The 22,715-nt window shown below is 42.1% G+C and overlaps 1 protein-coding gene across 1 annotated transcript in view; it reads left to right on the plus strand.

The window, feature by feature from the left end:
- The first annotated feature begins 5,835 nt into the window (after positions 1 to 5,835).
- Positions 5,836 to 22,715, plus strand: part of trim33l (tripartite motif containing 33, like) — a 132,129-nt gene continuing 115,249 nt past the window's right edge. The window contains exon 1 of the mRNA XM_060921860.1: positions 5,836 to 6,314. Within this exon, the coding sequence (XP_060777843.1) occupies positions 6,119 to 6,314 (196 nt within the window). The 5' untranslated portion in view covers positions 5,836 to 6,118. The remainder of the gene's footprint in view (positions 6,315 to 22,715) is intronic.

A 22,715-nucleotide genomic window follows, 5' to 3' on the forward strand; every position in this document is an offset into this window, starting at 1 on the left:
CCATAACGTTTCTGTCCAGCAATAATTTTATCAAATACTCACTCGGTAGTTCATGTTTTTCTGTTTTGAAGCACATGTTAAAAGATTATAGCACAGGGAGAGCTTATCCAACTACAAAAGAATTTGGGGTATGACTTGAGAACAGCTGTTAATCTTTTGGGTGTTTTTCTGAGTAAGCTACAAAAGTTATTGTGGTTGATTTTAAAGTAGCATCACAGTACTAGAAGATATGCAATCTCACGGGATCAGACAGCAGCCTAACCCGGTGATGGATCTTGAAGTTTTCAGTCTAGATTCAATGTAGAATTGTGTGTGTGTGAGGGCCATTTATTTAGAAATAAATGCTTGAAATAAGCAAAATGAACTGCCAGTAGAATAAGTTCATTTCAAGCTTGAAGGGAGTAGAAACAACTAGTATTTGTTTAAAGATCTAATAAAGAGATGTGCATTGAATATTCCTATATACAAGATATTTAAGAATTTCTAGCAGTGCTGTTTTAAATTTAAACTGAAACGATGCTGACTCTGAATATTGCTCTGCAAGTTATAAACGTGGAATACTGTAGTAGCACTGACTGACTATTTTGTGAAACTTTAAAAGACTCCTTTTCTTTAGTACACAGATCTTGAACTGGCCATCAACACCATAGTAACCCAGTTCCATGCAGCCTCTGCTAACGAAGGTCCCACCCTGACTGTAGAGGAGTTCCAGGGCATGCTTTCTAAAGAGCTGCCTTCAGTGGTAGGTAGCATTTATTACAGTAAGCTCTTGTTCTCCTAAAGTAAGATTTGATTACAATCCTTACTATATGATATTCAGAATTGCACCCACTTCCAGGCAAAAGATTTTGATTCACGTAAGACGTTCACAACGGACTTGCTGTAGTGTCTTCAGCAAGCATGTGAGCTAACAAGCCGTTTCATGAACATGACAAGAGTAAAACTTTTTTTATATTTGCTTCTTTAACAGGCTCCCAAGGACCAGGAAGGTCTTAACCAGATGCTGAAGGAGATGGATGTGGCAGAGGGGCAAGGAATCACCTTTGAGAACTTTTGGAAGCTAGTGAACTCCTTTGCCAGCACTCAGTATGGGCTGCTCCAGAAAGACAAAAGTGTTAAATGCACTTGCCTGTTACTCTGAAACCCAGGCAAGTGAATAAGCTAAGCGAAGCAAAGAGCTCCCATCAGCCCCTCCCAGTTTGTATAGGTGCGTTGCTGCCCCTGCAGGCTCCTGTTCAGAATTCCTCTGCCTTATCATTCACTTATCAGATTCTCAAAACAAAATCTCAGCCACACCTGTAACCTGAATGGCTAAAAACTGCCAGCATTGTAACGGTCATATACACATGACTTAGTGAACGATATATGAAGAAGCAACTTTTAATATTTACTAATATGCTTTGGTGCTGCAGGTTTGTTGGTTAAATGTTTCCGATTTAACCTTCTCATCATATGTTTTGTACAATGATGATGATATCTGCAATTATTGTGTTTGTATGACGCTCTGTTGGGTTTTTTTTGACAAGTGTCTCTTTTATACATACTAATACACTTTTGTACCATGGTAAAAATATAAATAAGTATGTAAAATAATACAAAAATATATGTTGGCATCCAGTAAAATGACATGTTACTGAAATGAGTACTGGAACATTTCAGTGAGTATCTAAAATTTACTTGCATGCAGTTCGGGGTTAACATCCATCCATCCATCCATCCATTATCTGTAGCTGCTTATCCTGTTCTACAGGGTCGCAGGCAAGCTGGAGCCTATCCCAGCTGACTATGGGCGAGAGGCGGGGTACACCCTGGACAAGTCGCCAGGTCATCACAGGGCTGACGCAGAGACAAACAACCCTTCACACTCACATTCACACTTACGGTCAATTTAGAGCCACCAATTAGCCTAACCTGCATGTCTTTGGACATGTGGGGGAAATCTTTCTTAGTTGCCTCCTACCTGCATACTAGGGTGTCTTACTCTGTTAAAAAAGTACCAGTACTCTGTTTAGAAAGTATCATGATACCACAATAGTTATGCTGACCATATGTTTCTGCTCTCAGAATAGCTTCAGAGGTTTGACTCTGTGCCACAGCAGCAGTAAGTTTGTGTTTACAGCAGGGGTCAGTGTAGCCTTTTCGTAGCTACAACAACTATGTTCCAGTGCAGCAGCTTTCCTACTTTACACATAAATGTAACTTATAATCTTGTAAACATTTACCCAGTAAACCAACAGAAGACTCTTCTTGGTTACAGCAAGTTAGTGAATCTGAAAAAGTATACATTATTTTATGCACAAGGATTAGTCTCTTCATTCTTGATTCTTCTTCTTTCCTGCTTGGTTCTTTGTAGCTTGACACAATTAATATAATCTGCACACACAAGTGATTTACAAAATGTTATCAATAAGACACGCTATAGGTATCCTGTGGGGCTGTCATGTTCATTTTCCTTATGGCAGTCAGTTATCTTCAGAGAGCTAGCGGTGTCCTTCACGTTCCAGTAAGCCTTGTGTTATCATTTCCTGCTGCTTGTTCTTACAATGGCCCTTTTTGTCTTTGGGAATTCTGTGCATATTCCTATTCACAACATTGACTTTTCTCTTTAACATCTCTCATGAGCGACATTAGTGAAGGAGTCTCTTTCTCAATATGAATCTCAACAAGCATGATAGACAAAACAACTGAGCCGTAAGGTGTTCATTCCAAAACGCTTGATTGTATGTTTTCATCATAATGAGCCAGTTTAAATATTCCATTCATCTCGTTATCTGTAGCCGCTTTATCCTGTTCTACAGGGTCGCAGGCAAGCTGGAGCCTATCCCAGCTGACTACGGGCGAAAGGCGGGGTACACCCTGGACAAGTCGCCAGGTCATCACAGGGCTGACACATAGACACAGACAACCATTCACACTCACATTCACACCTACGCTCAATTTAGAGTCACCAGTTAACCTAACCTGCATGTCTTTGGACTGTGGGGGAAACCAAAGCACCCAGAGGAAACCCACGCAGACACGGGGAGAACATGTAAACTCCGCACAGAAAGGCCCTCGTCGGCTACGGGGCTCGAACCCGGACCTTCTTGCTGTGAGGCGACAGCGCTAACCACTACATCACCGTGCCGCCCCAGTTTAAATATTATCATCTACAAAAAGATAACAGTATAACTACTTCTCTTCTAGTTACAAGCCAGCTGTACTGGTCACTTTACTGGCCTGACACAATTAATACAAACTGCATACACAACACATATTTGGTAAACTTTTCACTAACACAAAAAATTAGACAAGATATTATGGCACACATTTAAACAATATTTGATTACATTTTGTTCATAAAATAATCCATCCATCCATTATGTACTTATCCATCAGGGTTGTGGGTGAAGCTAATCCCAGCTAACACTGGGCGAGAGGCAGGGTCCACCCTGAGCAGCTCGCCAATCTATCACAGGGCTAACGCAGAGAAGAACAACCATTCACACTCACATTCACACCTATGGGCAATTTAGAGTAGCTGATCTGCACGTCTTTGGAAGGTGGGAGGAAACCCACACAGGCACGGGAGAACATGCAAACTCCACACAGAAAGGCCCCAGTCCTGAACCCAGAACCATGTTGCTGTGAGGTGACAATGCTAACCAGTGTACCACTGTGTTGTCCATAAAATAACCGTACATTAAATTTATTTCAGACCAAATATCTTTCTATAGTGACAACCCCTATGTCATTGCTTCTCAAATTTCAGGGACCCCCCCCCCAGGAATCATGAAGCATCGTAAAAGGGATCAATGATTTTTAGATTTTGTTACACCAGTTTTAGGCCTATTATATTAATAATTAAGATTGATCCTGTTTCACTTTAATTAAGCCTTTCTGACTGCTTTCTTGAATTGAATGAGTTGAATCCAAATCTCAATAACTTTAAAAAAGTACGGTAGGCCTATAAAGAAAGTCTAATGTGGTGACAGATAGTGCTGGTTAAAGGCTCTGGGTTACTGATCAGAAGGTTGGAGTGCAAGTCCCTTAACCTTATCTGCTCCAGGGCTGCTGTATCATGGCTGATCCTGTGCTCTGACCCTAGCTTCCCAACAAGCTGAAGAAAATAATGGCTCCAATGCTGCTTCCCTAACAAACCACCACAAAGAAAAGCACACTGGCCACAACAGACTGATAAAAGATCTCCAACATCTTATTGCACACATTGAAGGATCTCAGCTTCCTCAGGAAGTAGAGTCTGCTCATCCCCTTCTTGTACACAGTTTCCGTGTTGGATTTCCAGTCCAGTCTGTTGTTGATGGTAACACCCAGGTACTTGTAGTCCTCCACATCCTCTCCCAGAATGCACAGTGGTTGTGAAGCCATCCTCTTCTTCCTGAAGTTGATCACCATCTATCTGGTCTTGTTGACATTCAGCTGCAGGTGATTCTGTCCAGCCCATTCCACAAAGTTGTTTACAAGAGCTTTGTACTTTCTTTCCCGTCCCTCACTTCGTCATCAGCTGTCCATTGCTAGCAACGATGACTGCTTCATTAGGATGAACAGAGCCGCCCGCAGCGGTGGCATGAACGGCCCAGCTGAGCTGCTATGGAATGTCTGGCCTTGTGAGCTCAAGTATGCTATTCTCCTCTCCTAACGAAGCGCCTTGCACGGTAAGATAAGACAAATGATGTCGTGCCCCCATTGTGTTGACTCTCCGGACCTCCAGACCTGATGCCAAGTGGTGCACAAAAGTGCCACAGACTTGACAGGTATGGAAATTGCCCTGCAGTGACAGCTGACTTGCTGAGTGATGCCATCTGTTGGCCATCTGCGTGGCTCTTCCTCATGCCATCTAGTGGTGTGCCATTGACCCTGTTGAGTTCATCTGCCACATTGCACCGAAAAGCACCCTGCTGCCAGTGCCTTATTGGTGATGTACTCTTTAACCCATAGCTGAAACCCAGGGAGGTGCTACCACTCCGGGTCAGAGCAGACCTGAAAGCAATGGTGATTAAGGGGTAACTTCACTTTCCCCAATACTCAAGTCCTCCTGGACCTGAGACTCACCACAGGTTGCAGTTTAAAGTCATACCCAGGACTAAATTTATACATCTCTCACTTATACATCCAGCAACAGCCGAGTCATCAGAAAATTTCTGCAGGTGGCATAACCTGGAGATGTAAATGGGGTGGTAGAGTCTGCATAGGCAGAGACACTGTAAATCATTAGATGTCTTATATAATAAGTTTTGATTGTCACTCAAAAATTGCATTAACAAATAAAAAACGTGTGGTATTTGGGGAGCCTTAGTAACTGGGTGGTAACAAGCTAAACTTTAGGTTGACTGATGCAAAAAAAAAAAGATCTACAGCTAATGTTAATCTGAGATTGACTAATGAGAGAGAGAGAGAGGCAGACATACAGAGAGAGAGGTAGAGAGAGAGAGACAGACAGACAAAGAGAGAGAGGGAGAGGTAGACAGACACACACAGGTTGACAGACAGATAGAAAGACAGCGAGAGAGACAGGGATAGACAGACAGACACAGAGGTAGAAAGATAGAGAGAGACAGAAAGAGAGAGGTAGACAGACAGACAAAGAAAGAGAGAGGTCGACAGAGAGACAGAAAGACAGAGGGAGAGGGATAGACAGTCAAAGACAGACAGAGGTAGATGGAAAGAGAGAGGTAGAGAGAGAGAGAGATTAAGATTAATGGAAATGAACAGTTACTTTGTTACTTGATGCAAAACCTGATTGACAGATTCCTCACCCTTGTTCCCGCCCACTGTAGTTTCCGAACTCAAGTGAATCAGATGTACGCATGCGCAAGAATGTTGCGCATGCGTGCTGCAAATCGTGCACGCGAAACTAAACAAAAAGTCCACAGGTAGTGTTGTAGTGAATAATAAAGTGAAGCGGTTATCGCGGGTGTAAGCGCTGGGGCAGGCTGGGTTCACTCAGCACCGGGTCTTCAGCAAAAGGGCAGAAACCTGTTCGGGACAGAGGAAAAGAACGAGTGAAGTTATGCTTTTTCAGCGGTCAACAGTGAAGTGAGCGCCTGGTCTGGGAGGAAGAGCGAGCGTTTTGGAGGTGGTTTATTTGAAGGAGGTTTTGTTTCTGGTGTCCGGGAGAATGAAGGAGGAAAGAGAAGGTGCGAGTGTGCAGGAGGGGCGCACACAGCCGGGCTCTGCGGCTGGAGAGAGAGCCGAGTCCTGTGCGGTTTGTACAATAAAACTGAGCTCCAGCACGGAGCCCAAACTTCTCCCGTGTCTCCACATGATGTGTAAAGGCTGTGTTCTGAACACCTCTGAGGACAAACACTCCACAGGTAAACGCCATGCTCGTGTTTCTAACTCGGATTCATAAGTTCTGTTTAATTTAAACCCGAGAGCAGCAGGTTTACTCTTGGGTCATTCCACTCGACCATCTCAGGTTTGGCTGAAAAAATTCCAGGAGGTTCACACACTTCCCAATAGAGGGCTCCGAGATGATGCTAAAAATAGTAACACTGCGCGTGCGCAGCCATCTTGGAAGTCACTCGCTCCAGAGTTCCACATCATAGAGTTCCACATCATAGAGTTCCACATCATAGAGTTCCACATCATAGAGTTCCACATCATAGAGTTCCACATCATAGAGTTCCACATCATAGAGTTCCACATCATAGAGTTCCACATCATAGAGTACACATTTAGCGATTCGTTTCCGCGTTAGAGGGCTTAAAAGCTTGAATTTTTTTAAGAATTTAGACATCTGAAGTGATGGAGCACTACTGTGAAAGTTTAGATAAGCAGGTACGGGAGCGTTATGCTGAGAAGGTACGTTTCATTGGGAATGCAGATCCATACACTGTTAGTGAGAAGGAATGGAAAGCTGACCCCAGCTTGTTGCCGCATGTGACATACATATGGCCCTTTTCCACTACCCTTTTTCAGCTCACTTCAGCCCGACACGGCTCGCGTTTCGACTACCTCAGAGCAGCACGACTCAGCTCGCTTCAGCCCTGCTTAGCACCCAAAACTCGCACGGTTTTGGAGTGGGGCTGAAGCGAGCCAAAGTGAGCTGAGGCTGGGGGCGTGAGCAGACACTCCCCTGTGCACTGATTGGTGAGGAGGAGTGTCCTCACACGCCCACACACGCCCCGCGAGCACGCTGGGATCTGTAAACACCGCAAACCCGGAAAAAGAATAATTACGAGAATTTCTGGAGCCTTATGCGCCTCGCCTCATCTATACGCTCTTGCCAGTATCTGTTGGCGTTGTCGGTGACAACAAGCCACAGAACCAAGACCAGCAACACTAACGACTCCATGTCCTCCATGTTTATTGTTTACTATCTGGGTTGTGAGACTACCGCTTAAAAGATCACTGATGTCACTGTTTGCGCCGCTTAACGACATCACGTGACGTCCACCCACTTTCGCTAACTCCACCCGATGTGTCCACCCACTTCCAGCCAGCACGGTTCAGCGCGGTGGTAGTCGAAATGCAACTCCAATAGCCCCACTCAGCTCGACTCAGCACCGCACGGCTCAGCCCGACTCAGCCGCGTTTGTAGTGGAAAAGCGGCAATAGATCTTGTGAACTATCTAGTGTTTCACCCAAGTCCATTTTGTGAACTAAAGGATTTCCAGAACTACAAGAGTATGGAAGCATACGATAGATTTGTGTCCGGTTGGGTCCGCGATGTGTCGGTGTTTACTGCTGAAGACGGAGAGACAAAAGTGATCAGAGAGAAAGTGTTACACTCGCAGAGTCTATCCCAGCCTAGTCTACACCCCTGGATGATAGTTGACAAGAGACATGCTATTTTGTGTGCACATTGCAACTGCATTGCTGGACTTGGGGAAGGTTGCTCCCATGTTGCTTCCCTGTTGTTTTATGTTGAAGCGGCCACGAGACTGAGGGAAAGAACGAAATTCAAGACAATATTAACCTACCTGTCACAAAGTGATCAGAACAAATCCGGATACAGTCAAGTTGTCCTAAATTTGATCGGTTAATGGCAGCCAGCCACTGTCGTCTCCTCCGCTTGCTTTTCTCCTGTGCTGCAATTCCCTGGTTAGTCACGACTTTAGGGAGTCTGTGGAAGCTTTTGCCACCCTTTTCCCCTCGGCTACTACAGCCAACAATGACGCACGTATTCGGCATTGTCACCCCTTTTTGCTTCGCTGAACAACAACAATGCACTGACACAGCGACCTTTGACTTCCAATATGGCCGCCGCCGGGTTCGCGCTGACCTCGAAGCACTCTATAGGAAAAGTCCCAAATTTTAGCTCCCAACTCCTTATAGTTTTGTCATTAAAAAAATATTTTTGCAACTAACCTCGGACCCGTTTTGAGCAGAGCTTTTTGGGGAGCCACAGTATTTAAGCCAGGTCCTTCACTTTTTCAAGGGCCAAAATCTGGCACCACTACTTGTAGAATATGGACTTTTACATGTGTGCTTTTGGTTTATCATAGAATTCTGGGGGCTTGAACTTGCTCAGAAATTCTGCACTACACTCTGGCAGCACATTTGAAGGACTGGAAAGTGCAATTTCAAAGACAGAGGCTTGATATTGCACATACACCTTCCCATATATACTGTGTACTTTGTATTCTAAAACTGCCCCTCTGTGATGAGTGGTTTGGAAGATCTCATCTCATTATCTCTAGCTGCTTTATCCTGTTCTATAGGGTCGCAGGCAAGCTGGAGCCTATCCCAGCTGACTACGGGTGAAAGGCGGGGTACACCCTGGACAAGTCGCCAGGTCATCACAGGGCTGACACATAGACACAGACAACCATTCACACTCACATTCACACCTACGGTCAATTTAGGCTACATCCACACGACAACGGCAATGAGATGTTATTTAAAAATATATCGCGTCCAAATGGGCAACGATCAGTAAAATATCAGGTCCATATGGCAACGCAACGCTTGCTGAAAACGATGCAATACACATGCCACACCTCTAGGTGCGCTGTAAGACGGTCCCTTCGGAGACACCAGAACAATAGAAGAAGTAAGGACGCATGCGCATAAACTATTATGCGCGAGACTTCATATTAGCCACAAAGTCAGGAAAATCTGTTTGTAAAATTACATTATAATGACCAAATACAATGAAAAGTATTTTTCCAGTCTCACCTGTGAAAGGTAATCCTATGTGATCTCATTTGGACGGTAAACCTGTTGGTACAGTTAAACGCAGCTAATCTTTATTCTCCGCTTTGACCTATCCAATATGGCGGCGAGGATGACGTATGATTCTACGCGGAAGGCGGCGTCTTTAATGGTCCGGAATAAATTGAATGCTACACGTTGATGGATTAATTTGCTCTTCTACGCCCGTCCTTTTTGAGGAATGTATTGTAGGACTTAAACCAACATATGAAGAGGTGAGATCGCTCCGTTTTTTCCCTATTTTTGCTGGCGGGATTGACTCTGCCCTAAGGGCTATTCTCTCTCTCTCTCTCTCTCTCTCTCTCTCTCACTTTGCACCATTACACAATAAATATTCACAGTGAAAATATTTTGTAAGCGCGTTTCATGAACCAAGTTATAGGATTTGTTGACAACTCGCATCGAGTTCGTTACACTTCTACCCGGCGTGAAGCACTCAGTCATGTGGTTGTGACGTCATCGTAAACAAATCCGTTCTACTCATCCAGACGACTTCACAACGGCAACGTTGCCAGATCTTTCCACTCTGGAACCCATTCTCAAAAAGATTGCGTTTTGGGCACCCAAAACGCCAGTGCCGTGTGGACGCCAGGCCTAAACGATAAGCAATTGTATCAGAGTCACCTGAATCCGTTGCCATGTGGACAGGGCCTTAGAGTCACCAGTTAACCTAACCTGCATGTCTTTGGACTGTGGGGGAAACCGGAGCACCTGGAGGAAACCCACGCGGACATGGGGAGAACGTGCAAACTCTGCACAGAAAGGCCTTTGTCGGCCACGGGGCTCGAACCTGGACCTTCTTGCTGTGAGGCGACAGCGCTAACCACTACACCACCGTGCTGCCGGTTTGGAAGATATCAAACTTTAAAAATGGAAAAAATTAATTTGGTGACGTTTTTGGCATGTTATAGCAAAAAAAATGACAGCATCCACCAACATAAAATTGACTGTTTTAGAAAGATTAGATGTCTGTTTTTAACACATCCAAATTTGCGATGGTGTTCTGCCTTATTTTTGCAAAATGATTTTTTGAAAATGTGGTGTTCACAGACACGCACAGCATTCATGGTCTATGAAAGCATTTTCAAATGCTAACAAAACGCCCTGAATTTATGATACACAGCTTAAACTCAACAAAATTGATGGTGAACTAGACCTGAAGGATAACCTGTATACAACCTTTACATACTGAAATATTGGCGCTCCAGTATGGGTGAAAACTGAAACTTGTTTTCATTACAACATTTCTGTTGTACCATAATTTAGAAGAAAAAGCAACCTGTATGCTTCAGTTAGTATTTATCCATGATAAAAAGCATTTGACAGTCCAGTAGAATTGATTGATTTATTATTTATGACACTTATTGAATTAAGTAATCAACTCTAAAAGTCACATAGTTTAATATTCAATTATAAAACAATTTAAAAAAAAACCTAGTACAGGGCTCAGGTACTCTTGTAGGTGTAATTAATGATTTTGTGTATTTAGGATTGGATAAGTGATCAATCTTTAATAATTACATGAAATCAGTCTCATTAAATTTGAAGGTTAATAATTAAAATGAATCAATCCTATTGAATCGTTTAATTTGACTCATTTGAATTTAATCATACCATAGAATCAGTCTCATTTGAATTGTTTGAAGTGAATCACTCAGGTGAATCATTTAGTGAATCATACCATTAATCCTGGTACTTAACAATAAATTACCAAACAGCTAAAATGGTATCTTCCAAATTATTATTGATCACTTACCCTATTACATAAATTGTCTACACCTTTCCTTGAATTCTTTGTGATTGGGCAATAGGGGTGTCATGGTATGAAAATTTAACATGACGGTTATTGTGACCAAAATTATCGCGGTGTACGGTATTATCACGGTTATTTGAGTGGGCGTGGCTCAGGTTGAGTGGGCGTGGTTCAGGTTTTCAAGTTTGGACTGTGGACAAGTGGATCCTGACCTGGAGATGCAAGTACAGTATGTGGAAATAGGGAGCATGCAGCAATGGGTTAAAAAGTGCAGTGTTTATTATATAATGTTTTATTTTTATATATATATAAAAAATAATAAATTCTAATGAAAACTGCCATTTTCAACATCATGGTAAAGCAAAACTGGTTATGGAAGAAGCATTATCATAAAATCTGCACAGGGTGCACTACTACCAAGTTATACCCAACAAACCACTCAGAAGCACAAACAACCACCTAACCGTGTAAACAAATGTCTCATCTGAAATGCTGTCAACATTAATATATTTACATTACTTCGTGTGTTTCACTGATCCATTTTCACCGTCTTGTGGCGAATGAAAGTTTAGCTGTGTAACTTAGCTTAGAATGGTGATGTTTACCTCAGAATAGCGCTAACCACAGCTAGTGCTAGATGCATTTTAAAACTGCTAGCAGTGGCCGTCTTTCGACAATAAAGATTATCATCAAGGTCTAACATTATTGACAGTCGGAAATAATTGTTTCATTTTCCCTCTTCAAAAGTCAAAAGTTACTTTGCGCATTTCAGCTAAAACATACACGTTAACCTGCCTTGCACTTGCTGATGATGGTCTCGCAGATGAGTCATTAGATTTGATGTATTGCTGCCTTTCGCTGACACCTTTTTTCTGCACACTCTACATGCAGGAGCACCGTCATCAACAAGTTGTCCCTCCGAATTTTTGAAATATCCAAAATATTTCCACACTTCCGATTTTATCCGCTTGGAAGGCGGATAGATGTCTTCATCTTGATGACCACCACAGTCCCCTCCTTCCGCCATGCTTGAACTTTGGACAGTGAGTGAGTGAACTTGAGTGGCGTCGGCGGGAAAACTCGCACGAAAGTTCAAAGTCTCGCGAAAATGGAAGCTATCGCGGTTTTGACACTCAGAAGGTTATGGTCACCGTCAAAATATTTTAGCGTGTACACCGGTAATCGTGACAGCCCTATTGGGCAACTTCAAAGTATCGAAACAGCAGATGAATACACACAGCTTTGATGATAAATGAATTTATTATACAGAGATCAAAAATGGATAATCAGTTGGAATATATACAGTGAGGTGTGTGTGTGTGTGTGTATATGAGTGTGTGTGTGTGAAAGAGAGGGAGAGAGAGACACACCTTTGGGTCTCTCTTGAGAGGGTTGGCTCTTGTGGCTAACTCCACGTGTTTGTAGGGGAGGAGTTAAGTTTGGAATGTTGTCTGTGCAAGGAAGAGCCAGGGTGTGTGGAATAGACCCCGAAGCCGTTTGTTTTCAGGATAATGGCTGGCTGATGAAATTATTGGCTGGCTAGCTGACTCAGCCAAAACCTTAATGGCTGCTGCAGCCACCAAAATGTTTATGGCTACAAATGGCTGATACTGTTTCTTCACGCCTATGGTCTACGTTCAATTGATTATAAGATGCAGTGTACTGGTTACACAGATACATAGGCTATTTCCACAACACAGTTTGGTTAAAAAACTGATTGTACTACAACAAATGGTGTATTTATGATAGCATTTATTGATTATAAGTTATTTATTTATTACATTTATTTATTATAAGTACTTAGATGTATTATTATTATTATCTCTCTCTCTCTCTCACACACACACACACACACACACACACACACACACACACACACACACGGGTCATTTAACGTGAAATCATATTTACCACAGGTCCCCTGGTCTCTTACTTCATTGTAAATATAAATCTAGCAAGATTGTAGTTCAATGCTAATAATAAGCTAGTCTGGATTGTTCGAGGAAGGCATCTAGCTATCTACTCTCACTAGCAATGACCAGTGAAGGACTGGCAGCTATCTTACTATGATGAAAGTAGAGTGGTGGAGTACTTTTTTATTTTTATTTTTATCAAATCTCGAAGTATGTGAAACAAACAAAAAAAAATACCTTTACACTTTCCCTCAGCAGCGGTAAAGAATGCAGCCATCTCGTCGATATCGGAGTCGATTGATGCTCTGGGTGGGTTCCCGGGTTCCCCAGTGTATCGTGGTAACGGTGTGAGGGGCGGGAAGCCAGACAGGTAGTCACAACGGCAAGCTTGTGGTGGCTCTCTGTGCTGTGATATCAGTTCTAAATCTCTACAGTGTATACGTCTCTATTGTGTTACTAGTAGTGTGTACAGTTGATCATGTTTGTGTCACTTTTCTTGTAGCTCATGATGTGGATAAACCCATTATTTGATGTACACAATTCTTAGTGGCTCAGCCAAATTTTATTAGATAGCGGCTCAAATTGGCTTACAAAATTATTGGCTGGCGGCGGCTCAAATTCTAAATGGCGGTTTTAGCGGCGCCTGGCGGCGGCTTCGGGGTCTAGTGTGGAATGTTATCTGCAATCTTGGGGGAGGTGAATCCTCATGGTTTAATGAGCACGTGTTTTCTAAAGGCCTCTGCATGCTCGTGCGACAAGGCTTTCGCAGATAGCTTTTCGCAGACAGTTGTAATTTATTGTTGAGCGGGGATAATAGGCGTGCGCGATGTTATTCACCGGCACAACGCAAGGGGGCGTGAAGTCGCTAGGAGTAGTTGGTGGGTGTGGTTAGTGGAGTGTTTATCCTCCGGTTACTTATAATGACTAGAACTTTTTTTTTTTTAATAATGACTAGAACTGGAGTTGTATAGATGTACGTACTTCCTCAATCAACCGCTCTTCGTGCTGCTCCATCTTCACTCGTGTTTTTAAAAATGCCGGTCGTGAAAACAAACCAAACCGGGAAAGAAGGGAAGCGGAAGTGCGTGTACAGCGGACCAATCAGAGCCCTCTTGTCTGCGGCGCTGTCTGCGAGGCTTCTGCGGTGGTCACAATTTTTGGGAGGTGCGCGCAGAGCGTCTGTGAAGGTGGGGGGGCTACGCAGACACTGTCTGCGACACTGTCTGCGAGGACTGGGTTGGCAGCATAAATTGGCCTTAAGGCTACATCCACACGACAACGGCAACGAGATGTTATTTAAAAATATATCGCATCCAAATGGGCAACAATCAGTAAAATATCAGGTCCATATGGCAACGCAACGCTTGCTGAAAACGATGCAATACACATGCCACACCTCTAGGGGCGCTGTAAGACGGTCCCTTCGGAGACACCAGAACAATAGAAGAAGTAACGACGCATGCGCATAAACTATTATGCGCGAGACTTCATATTAGCCACAAAGTCAGGAAAATCTGTTTGTAAAATTACATTATAATGACCAAATACAATGAAAAGTATTTTTCCAGTCTCACCTGTGAAAGGTAATCCCATGTGATCTCGTTTGGACAGAAAACCTGTTGGTACAGTTAAACGCAGCTAATCTTTATTCTCCGCTTTGACCTTTCCAAAATGGCGGCGAGGATGACGTATGATCCTACGCGGAAGGCGGCGTCTTCAATGGTCCGGAATAAAGTGAATGATACACGTTGATGGAATTAATTTGTTGTTTCTCACATGTGAAAGGTAATCCCATATGATCTCGTTTGGACGGTAAATCTGTTGGTACAGTTAAACGCAGCTAATCTTTATTCTCCGCTTTGACCTCTCCAATATGGCGGCGAGGATGACGTATGATTCTACGCGGAAGGCGGCGTCTTTAATGGTCCGGAATAAATTGGATTAATTTGCTCCTCTACGCCCTTTTTGAGGAATGTATTGTCGGACTTAAATCAACATCTGAAGAGGTGAGATCGCTCCTTTTTTCCCCTATTTTTGCTGGCGGGATTGCACCATTACACAAATATTCACAGTGAAAATATTTTGTAAGCGTGTTTCATGAACCAAGTTATAGGATTTGTTGACAACTCGCATCGCAATGAGAAGATCATTGGCACTACTGGTGTTAAGAATCAGACCATTTCATAAATGAATATTTTGCTGTAGAGCTGCAGTGTTTGTACAATTGCATGTTTTTGCTTCACTATTACTGTCACTATTCTGCTTCTTGCATTACTACTGTGAACTAACACTGAACATAATAATAATAATAATAATAATAATATCCAAGCTCGTGTTTCACTCTCACTAGTGCTCTGTAAGGCTTTTTCCTGGTGATATTCGTTACACTTCTACCCGGCGTGAAGCACTCAGTCATGTGGTTGTGACGTCATCGTAAACAAATCCGTTCTACTCATCCAGACGACTTCACAACGGCAACGTTGCCAGATCTTTCCACTCTGGAACCCGTTCTCAAAAAGATTGCGTTTTGGGCACCCAAAACGCCGGTGCCGTGTGGACGCCAGGCCTAAACGATAAGCAGTTGTATCGGAGTCACCTGAATCCGTTGCCGTGTGGACAGGGCCTAAGTAACAAAGGAATTCCACACTCATAACATTATCAAACTCACTGAAATCTTAATAAGGTCAAAATGTATAATAAGAATGAAATTGAGGATTTTAGTAAGGAATAAGAGAGAGAGACATGCACAAACTTATGGATTAACCAATTTTAAATCAACAAACAAATGATAGAGAATCAAAATTCAGTGTATACACTTCATTTAACTTCATATAACTTCACATTAAGTGAATAACTAATTCCTAAGACTTAAACTTCTGCCCAATGCCGGTTCTTACTGCAAAACTCTCGTCTTCTGTAGAAAGCAGAGTCTCTTCTGTAGAAATGGCAGGCTGGAGAGTGGAAGCGCTTCGGTGGGAGAGAGACAGAGAGAGAGAGCGGTTGCTCTGAAGTTTTCTTTGAAGATCTTCGTAGCTCGTGAGAAGAAAGTTCTGATCAGACAGGGTTAGGACGGTCCAGCCGCTCCCAACACCAATAAACTGCCTATTTGGTTGCAGTCTAGTACGTACTGAAAAAATAACTGAAAAACCGGTTTATAACTCACTTGAGTTAAAGCGCGCGTGTTTCCGGAGTCCACCGTGATCAAGGGTGGACAGAAGGAGGAAAACGCTCTAAAACGTGTTTCTTGCACGAAAGAGTCGTGGTTTTGGACGGTCTGATGGTGAGCGTCCCTCTATGGTCTGTTCTCCGCTGAGTTCAGACACCAGAGACGAAGAAAATTGAGTTTCCAAGTCTCTTATGTGAATTCCTGAGGAATGTGATGTACGTGATCCCGCCCAGGCGTGATGTAGTCAACGCGGAAGTTGGCTGGGAGTTGTAGTTCTTAGACACAAGATGGCGCATGGTACCTACACTCTTGTTACTTTAAATTCAATTACATGGTTTTTAATTAGTGTATTATGTTAAAATTGTGTGTGTATGTAAGTGCAAGAGACCTTACTGATCTGAAAAGTGTAAGGCCATTGAAAATTGGGTTTCTATAGTTCAGAAAGTAGCTTGGAACAATAAAATAAATTGTTTTTAATCAGACTGAGATGTGTAGTAAGTGATTGTGTGTGTGTGTGTGTGTGTGTGTGTGTGTGTGGTATATAGGCACTGCCTAAAAGCAGAGCTCCTGATAAGTATATGAGCAAAATATTTACAAGGGCACAAAATCAACCTGAATAGAATAATATGAAGCATATGAATCATCGAATTGTGTAGTGTCGTGTATTTTGCGTCAATAAATTACTGCATTATCTTGCGACAGTGAGGCCAATAATGAGAGATGTATCACAGTTACGATACATGTTTATTCCTTTCTTTGACTCCGTATGCCATGCACCAGAAACACCACCATTTATCATTTATTATGGTGTGACTCTGCTGGGTGCCTGGTGGACAGCTGGGAACCGGCGCTTTCACTTTACATTGTTGCTATATAGTTATGATCAAATATTAAACTTGATATGTCAAACAGTTGTCTGGTTACATCTGTCACATCCATGGTAATGTGCTCTGAGCACCAATGCACATGTACCTGTTCCTGATTAGAGCGCAATCATAGTGCGCATACACTACCGTTCAAAAGTTTGGGGTCAGTTATTAGATTAGATTCAATTTTATTGTCATTGCACATGTCACAGGTACAAGGCAACGAAATGCACATTGCATCTAACCAGAATTATATAGCAGTAAATAGCATAAGTGTAATATACATAAATATAAATGTACAGGAATTATAGGGTATGGAATGGTATAATGATATGATAGATATTTACAGTATGTTCAAAATGTGCAATATGAATGAACTGTAGTGCAATGGTATGATATCTAGATATTTGCAGTATATGGATCCGTCTCAGAAACTGGTCTCTCATTTGGGACATTATGGTCAAAAAATAAATGTTCTAATTTTACCCTTTTTTTTTTTTTTTTTTTCATTTACCTAACACTCAATGTTTCTTTTGTCATGTTTAATAAGAATAAAGATAGCATCTTGCTTTATCTGGCCTCCACTGTGGAAGAATTTTTTTTTTTTTTATTACAATTCAAATGCTTTTGTAAAATTTATTTCCATATAAAATAACTACATCATGAAGAATTAAAGCTCCTTCACAGATGAGTGAAAATATTGAATAAATTTCCTCTTTTTGATTGCTTGGGTTAAAAATGCCAAGTTATGATGACTGAATTGATTATTCACTTAAATATGAATAATATGATACATTTTGGGTATTTGATATGGCGAAATAGGACACAATGGAAAAATCAAGAACACACCGGAAAGACGAGAATAACGGCGGTGGTAAAAGAACAGCGACTGTACCGGCTGAAGGTCGCGTGGGTCTCTGCTGCGGCGCGCGAGCAACGGGACATCACTACCGCACCGGACGGAGCGCGAGGCAGAGGCGGGGCAAAATGACTGGCCGCAGATTCTATCAAAAGTTCAATCTAAATTGACCATGGTCGCAAAATATTGGCCAAAAATACGCAAACACTACGAAATATGAAAGTAAGATGAAAAAGAAACATTCTATTGCCTTATACTGCAAGACTAAAACAAAATAAAACTGTCAAAACTCACCTTTTCAGTGATAACGTCTGAACAGATCACCCGCGTAACAGAAAGGCCGCAAATGGAAGCACGATCAACTTCTAACTGCTGGAGTGGAAAATTCCATTCTACACATGCAAATTGTTAATGTGTGTCCTTCCCCGCACACAAATAACACGCTACGGTAATAAATAGACCACAACTCATTTTATAGCTCAGAAATTCATACAAGACCAGCTACCATCGTAACATATTCTGTAAGAAACATATTCTATACCTAACTTTCAGCTTTCATTTTAAAAAACAAAATCACTAAATTTTTATATGGCGTTAGCCTGGGCCCGCCCATCCTAAGCGTGACGCAACACGAGGGCCTGTTGCGAGCTTAGTCTGGCCAGGCAAGCTATCTACAGCTCTTCCAAGCTCCTGAAAAATCAGGAGCCAATCAACTTTGAGCATCTCCAACGGCCCTGGGTAGAGGCGTGTTCAAGGCACTGACGTAGTAGAACTGCGACCGGAAGCCATAGATTGTTTACAGAATCTATGCCAGAAGCGCTTCATTCACTAGAAACATTACGAACATGGAGCAGCGGCAAGCCTTTGACACAGCGGTAGATGCTGTATTGAAAGCATTCAACGGGAAGTTCTCATTGAAAACGGAGCAAAGAGCAGCCCTGGAGGTATTTATCATCTTCCTGTTACTCAAGCAGTTGCCGTCGTGTCACATACGTCAGAGGAAAGAGCGATGTGATTGGTTTAAGCTTCGTCACAGCCTTTTCTGGCTTCGACCAGTAGCAAACTGAGGCATTTCAGGGAGGTGGGTCAACCACACGCTTTGGGAAATGGTTGGGCTTAATATCTTTGCCAGACCAAATGCTCGCAGAGCTTTGAAGTTGCGTTAGCCAGACTAATATGGCGTAGTGATTTTAAGTTACTACTTTTGGTGAGGTAGTGACCTCGACCCTGAGGCTTTCCGTTTAGATCAAAACACACGATCGTATTGGTTTTGGGTTTGCGGAAAATGGAGTTACAACGGTGATCAAATATTTTGCCTGATGTTTTATTACGGTTATGATTATTCTGTGAGCGCACCAATCCTTAGGTGTATAAAGTTACAACTTAAAATACAATTAGTGATAACTGTAGACTTTTCAGTGGACTACAACCTTTTTAAGGGAATGCGATGTAGTCAACCATTTATCATGTCCCAGATCAAGCCGCCATTTTTCCACAAGTTTGCAGAGTTTTTGCCAAATTCTGAATATTCATATCAAAGATTGTTTTATCTGTATTATTTCTTTCATCACTTTATTTCAAATTAAAACCAACATCACCATTCAAAACCGTATAGTTTATTGACTGAGAGTATATTTAGTGGGCTACCCCCACAGTACCCAGTTTCTCAGACAGACCTATATACAAAACACGGTATGAATAAACAGTAGTGCAAATAGTGATGGTGCAATGAAGTCGGTTCAAGTCAATTCAGTTTGTTTGGGGTGTGTGTGTGTGGGGAGGGGAGGGGACCGTGGGGGGGTGGAGTTCAGCAGTGAGACAGCTGAAAGAAAAAAACTGTTCCTGAACCTGGTGGTTTTGGTCCGAAGGCTCCCGTAGCGCCTTCCAGAGGGCAGGAGAGTGAACAGTTTGTGTGCTGGATGACAGGAGTCTTTGATATTTATGGCTCTCCTGAGACATCGCTTCCTGTAGACATCAATAGCAGGAAGCGAGGCTCCCACGGCACGCTGGGCGATCTTCACCACCCTCTGCAGTGCCTTCCGGTCCGAGGCAGAGCAGTTCCCATACCACACTGTAATAAAGTTGGTTAGGATCCTCTCGATGGTACAACAGTAGAAGTTCACCAGGATGTCTGAAGAGAGGTGGTTTTTCTTCAGAGTCCTTAAGAAAAAGAGACGCTGGTGAGCCTTTTTGACCAAGTTAGAGCAGCTGGTTGTCCAGGTGAGGTCCTGTGAGATATGGATCCCCAGGAATTTGAAGCTAGTCACGCGCTCCACTGCTGCACTGTTGATGTGAATGTATGTGTTAGGGCTGCACGATATATCGTTAAAAAACCGCGATCTCGGTTCACACCTACATGCGATTCACTTTTTGATTAGAGACGATTCTTAAGTTTTTTTTTTTTTTCCCATCACGAGCCGCGTCACACTTTAGTTTCCCTCTGTGCTCCCGTAAAGTCCACTGTAGTTGCTTTCTCCCTCAACCAATCCTAAATGCACCTGCATGTCATGTGGTTGCGCGTAGCAGCAGGCTTTCTCCCTAAACCAATCATGAATGGACTTGCATGTTACGTGATTCAGCAGCAAGCAAGGCAGAAAGAGATGCTTGTTTTTTCGAAACACAGCAGCATGAGTGAGTGAAGAGATATGCGAAGTCTGCATGAGGAAAATGGAGGATGATGAAAACCCAGGTGTTAGCGAAGAGAGCCAGGCAAGTCGTCCAACACAGTTTGTTCCTAAGAGAGGTTCGCATTCTTTGGTGTGGCAATATCTCATCTCATCTCATCTCATCTCATTATCTCTAGCCGCTTTATCCTTCTACAGGGTTGCAGGCAAGCTGGAGCCTATCCCAGCTGACTACGGGCGAAAGGCGGGGTACACCCTGGACAAGTCGCCAGGTCATCACAGGGCTGACACATAGACACAGACAACCATTGGTGTGGCAATATTTCGGGTTTAAACCAGACGACAACCAGTGCGATGTACACTGCACCATATGTTCTGCCCGAGTAGCAGCAAAGCAGGGCAATATGACCAACCTGTTTAGCCACCTCAAACGCCACCACAAAGTGCAGTATGAAACTGTACAAAATAAGACCCCTGAAAATGAATGTCCAAAAAAACAGACGTCTATAACGGAGACTATACGCAACGCGACACCATATCTGCCCAGCTGCAGCAGGCAAAAGGAAATAACTGCAGCAATCGCTTACCACCTAGCTAAAGATATGGCCCCCATAAACACGGTAGAGCATGACGGCAACCTTTTGTCATAATTGTTGTTTATGGTTCAGTCAATGGGTCTTCTCTGTTTTTATTACAGTGTTCTGGCTAACACAATGTGTGTAAATGCCTGTTGTAGGTGAACTTCATAGAGTTCATTGCAGTTCATTTTAGAAGTAATTGGGTCTTCTCTGCGTTTTTTATTTTATTTTATTGGTGTTCTGGCTAACAGAATGTGTGAATATCTGTTCTAGGTGAACTTCATGGAGGTTATAGCCATGGACATTGTACACATTGCACTAGGGCTGTGCCGATAGACGATGCCATCGTCCATCGACGATGGTGGTCATCCATCACGATGGAGAGCCACCATCGTGATACCACGCCCCCTCCTGTCATAAACATGCATATACGGTATCATCTGGGCCTATTTAACCTAAAAAGTTAGTTTTTTGTTAGTTTAGTTAGTTAGTTTTGTTTAATATATGAGTGATTCCACGCTTATGGGTACTGAAATGGGGACATGAACTTATTTTTAAAAATTCACCTAAAACCATTTCTTTTTTTACCATCAGGTCACAAAACATGCAATCTTTAATGAATGATATGTTAAAAGATAACTTTAATTTTCTGAGATGTAATAAAAACATTTATATGCCAAAGTCAAGCCTATGAGTTCCAAAATGATGTCTGTTACATTACTTCTGTTACGATTGTCCATCTCGCGTCTGTTACAAATTAATTACAATCTAGCTCTATACCATGTTAATCTTATTGAAAGAATGTGCATGTTTATTCTACTACACATGTTTATTAATTATATTTGCTAAAACATCACCTTCCTATGTTTCAAAAAGTAATTCTACATTGTTAAAATTGAGAATCTATATGTCCACAACACTTCTGTTACGTTCTGACTTTGGCATATAAATATGTTTTTATTACATCTCAGAAAATTAAAGTTATCTTTTAACATATCATTCATTAAAGATTACATGTTTTGTGACCTGATGGTAAAAAAAGAAATGGTTTTAGGTGAATTTTTAAAAATAAGTTCATGTCCCCATTTCAGTACCCATAAGCGTGGAATCACTCATAAATATATTATATAACATTATATATAAATACATAATTATATAAATCATTATAAAGTAATATCCTATTACCGCTTGTTCACGTAGGCTATGGTGCAGGGACATGCTAGTGAACATGACATGTGGTTACACAAATACAGTATGCTACTAATAATAAATTTTGACTTCATTTTTTAGCCTACACTATACTTTTAATGTAAAATTTGTCATGTCATGTTCAAACAAATAGCCACTATTAACGACTTCAGTCGGGAAATATTGCACCTTATCAAACGGCAGTGAAGCGCAGACTTCGGCAGAAGTCAAATAACTTTAATCTGGTAAATAGGCCTACTTTCAGACTCAAAATGGTCCACTCTAAGCCATAATGTCAAACCAAATGGAAGAATGAAGGTGATTCTGATAAATGTAAAGACAGTTAAAAAAAAACAATATTAAATCATGATTTTAAAAGCTGGTGCAATAATTCAAACACTAATAAATTGGAAAAATTAGCGCGTTCAAGTGCGCACTAAAGGCCGAAACACATCTTCAATTGATATGGTGTAAATAAACAATGAGTAATAGCTTAAGTGTAGTTTCTTCTCATAGTTTGAATACTAGTCTTTCATTGTTAGAGCAGATTAATATCTTGCCGTGATCAGTGAGTGCTCGGGGAGGTTCATTTCCACCTGCGCTTTGCGC

The sequence above is a fragment of the Neoarius graeffei genome, chromosome 5 (assembly GCF_027579695.1).
Source record: "Neoarius graeffei isolate fNeoGra1 chromosome 5, fNeoGra1.pri, whole genome shotgun sequence".
Taxonomy (NCBI): domain Eukaryota; kingdom Metazoa; phylum Chordata; class Actinopteri; order Siluriformes; family Ariidae; genus Neoarius; species Neoarius graeffei.